Source organism: Impatiens glandulifera, chromosome 6 (genome assembly GCF_907164915.1).
Source record: "Impatiens glandulifera chromosome 6, dImpGla2.1, whole genome shotgun sequence".
Lineage (NCBI taxonomy): Eukaryota > Viridiplantae > Streptophyta > Magnoliopsida > Ericales > Balsaminaceae > Impatiens > Impatiens glandulifera.
Window position 1 is genome coordinate 10,174,959 of NC_061867.1, and position 2,548 is coordinate 10,177,506.

Sequence of the window (2,548 nt, forward strand, 5' to 3'; positions counted from 1 at the left end):
AAAATATTATATATTAAGATTTGAGACAAAATCTTTGGTGAATAGATATTCTCAATTTCCCTCAAAATAAAAAAGTGATATAAAAAAAAAAGAAATGTTTCATGTAGGCACAATATGGACAAGTGTGTAATCTATCAAATATATGATCAAAATATTCATCTAAATATATTTGGATTTAATCAAAATATATAATCTAAATATTTTAGATTAATCTAAAATATATGATCAAAATATTCATCAAAATATCAAATTATCATTATTTTGTTATTTAAATAATCAATTTTTTAAATAGAGATTATTTTCAATATTTTGAAGTACCCTACACCAACACATCAAACAAGCCCTCTCACCCTTTATAAATACTCCTTTGTTATGTGAAGCATAAGTACTAAACTAGAAAAACAAAGAAGATCATTCATTGAAGATCCAACATTACACTTTCATTTTCTTGTAATCAAATAGTGTTTCATAAATGAAGATCATAAATGCCATCCAATTGTTTTCCCTAGTCATTATAGTGATGGGTTTTCCAACAAAAGGACAACTAAGGACGGGATTTTATTCTTCGTCTTGTCCTAGAGCCGAAGATATTGTTAGGTCAACCGTCGAAGCTCACTTCAAGAACGACACTACCATTGCCCCCGGCTTACTTCGTCTTCATTTCCACGATTGTTTTGTTAGGGTACTATTATATATTAATTGTTTTTCATGTTTTCCTTAATCTCATATATAGGATCATAATTTTGTTTATTTAATTAATTCTTTCCTTTTTTTTCTCGCTAATTTGATGATAGGGATGTGATGCATCGATTCTGATAAAGGGATCTTCATCCGAAATGAATGCTATAGCAAACGGAGGACTAAGAGGATTTGAAGTGATTGATGATGCGAAAGCCCAACTTGAATCCTTGTGTCCCGGGATTGTCTCGTGTGCTGATATTCTTGCATTAGCTGCCCGTGATGGAGTAGACTTGGTATTTTAGTTAACAAGATTTATTAAAATTTCCCTTTGAATTAACTCTTAACATATTTCTTTAACATAAAATTAACTAATTGTAATTGAAGATCCATGGTCCAAGTTGGGGAGTGCCAACAGGAAGAAGAGATGGGAAGGTGTCCTTATCTTCAGAGGTCACAAACATGCCCTCTCCCTTTGATTCCATTGATGTTCAAAAGCAGAAATTTGCTGCAAAAGGCCTCAATGATCATGACCTAGTCACTCTATCTGGTAATCCAAACTGATCCTTAATTGTAGATAACTTAAATAAAAACAAAATTTCCTTAATTATTTTGAGTGATAAATTGAATAACTTATGATAAAATCGTGTCATTATAACTTGTATTGAATCATTTCTTAGTCATTTTTTTTTTTTAAATTGCAATTTTATATTCTGGATAAATGAATTGGTAATATCTTTTCAAAACTAAAACTCCCTAAATATACAAGATAAGAACAAATTTTAATTAATAAATATTTATACTTCTCTTTTTAAAACTTCTTGTAGGAGCACATACTATTGGCCACACCAGTTGTTTGTTTGTTGGATATAGGTTATACAACTTTACTCGGACGGGTAACCCGGATCCAACGTTAGACCAAGACTTTTTGACCCAACTCCAAGGGCAGTGCCCTAAGGGAGTTGGTAGTGACTCTAAAAGAATTCCTTTGGATAAGGATAGTCCACTCGATTTTGACGCTGGTTATTTCAAGAACGTTCGTGATGGAAAGGCTGTCCTTGAGTCGGACCAAAGGCTATTGGCCGATCCAGATACTAGAGATGTGGTGGAAACGTACGCGAGTAAAATAAAAGGATTGTTGGGATTTAGATTCGAATATGAGTTTGGTAAGGCTATGGTTAAGATGAGCAATATTGAAGTTAATGTTGGAGCTCAAGGAGAGATTAGGAAGATATGTTCCAAGTTTAATTAGTAGGTAGGGTTATAATAAAGTGTCTATTGTTAATTACAAGTTTAACGGGGTGTTAATTTAAAGGGAATTTTAGTGGAAAAAAAAGTGGGTCATGCGAACCCATTATGTAACCTTGTGTGGATCTAAATATAAATATATTGCACTAAGTTAAGTTATATTGATTTTTATTTAAGGTTAGGATTTGTATCCCTAATTCGACCGACTTAAAATGATTTATAAAAACGCAAAAAAGAACAAAATAAAACAAAGATTTATAGTGGTTCACTCAAATGAGCTAGGTCCACTTCAGTCGACACCAGATTTCACTATGAAAAAAAAAGAAATACAAAATCTTTGCCTCACACTTTATCTCTCTATATTTTGTCTCTCAAATGTAAACTCTTAATAATAACATATTTATAGGGTAAATATTTAGGTAATAAAACATAAATAACTCTTTATTAGACCCAAAGTTAAACTCAAAATACAAACCCAATAAATTTTAATTAAGCATTATAGAGTTTATTATAAGTGTAGGCTCTATCACTCAATAATCTCTCGATCAGTAGAGGCTGTTCATTCGATGTTTTAACGAAGAAGACCAACTGAAGTTGCACACAACTTCAATTTCTCGTTTGT

General features: G+C 31.6%; 1 protein-coding gene across 1 annotated transcript; it reads left to right on the plus strand.

Annotated features, from left to right (window-relative positions):
• The first annotated feature begins 485 nt into the window (after positions 1–485).
• LOC124942622 (peroxidase 25) lies at positions 486–2,020 on the plus strand. Its single transcript, XM_047483157.1, has 4 exons — positions 486–682; positions 795–974; positions 1,066–1,228; positions 1,506–2,020. The coding sequence occupies exons 1-4, from the start codon at positions 521–523 to the stop codon at positions 1,928–1,930; spliced, it is 930 nt and encodes a 309-aa protein (XP_047339113.1). The 5' UTR covers positions 486–520; the 3' UTR covers positions 1,931–2,020.
• Positions 2,021–2,548: the final 528 nt, after the last annotated feature.

What these genes read in the sequence shown, in the direction of transcription:
- LOC124942622 (XM_047483157.1), top strand. Translation starts at nt 521, where the DNA reads ATGGGTTTTCCAACAAAAGGACAACTAAGGACGGGATTTTATTCTTCG. An exon ending in CCCGTGATGGAGTAGACTTG is followed by an intron (nt 975 to 1,065) that starts GTATTTTAGTTA and finishes TTGTAATTGAAG; the next exon opens with ATCCATGGTCCAAGTTGGGG. An exon ending in TGACCTAGTCACTCTATCTG is followed by an intron (nt 1,229 to 1,505) that starts GTAATCCAAACT and finishes AACTTCTTGTAG; the next exon opens with GAGCACATACTATTGGCCAC.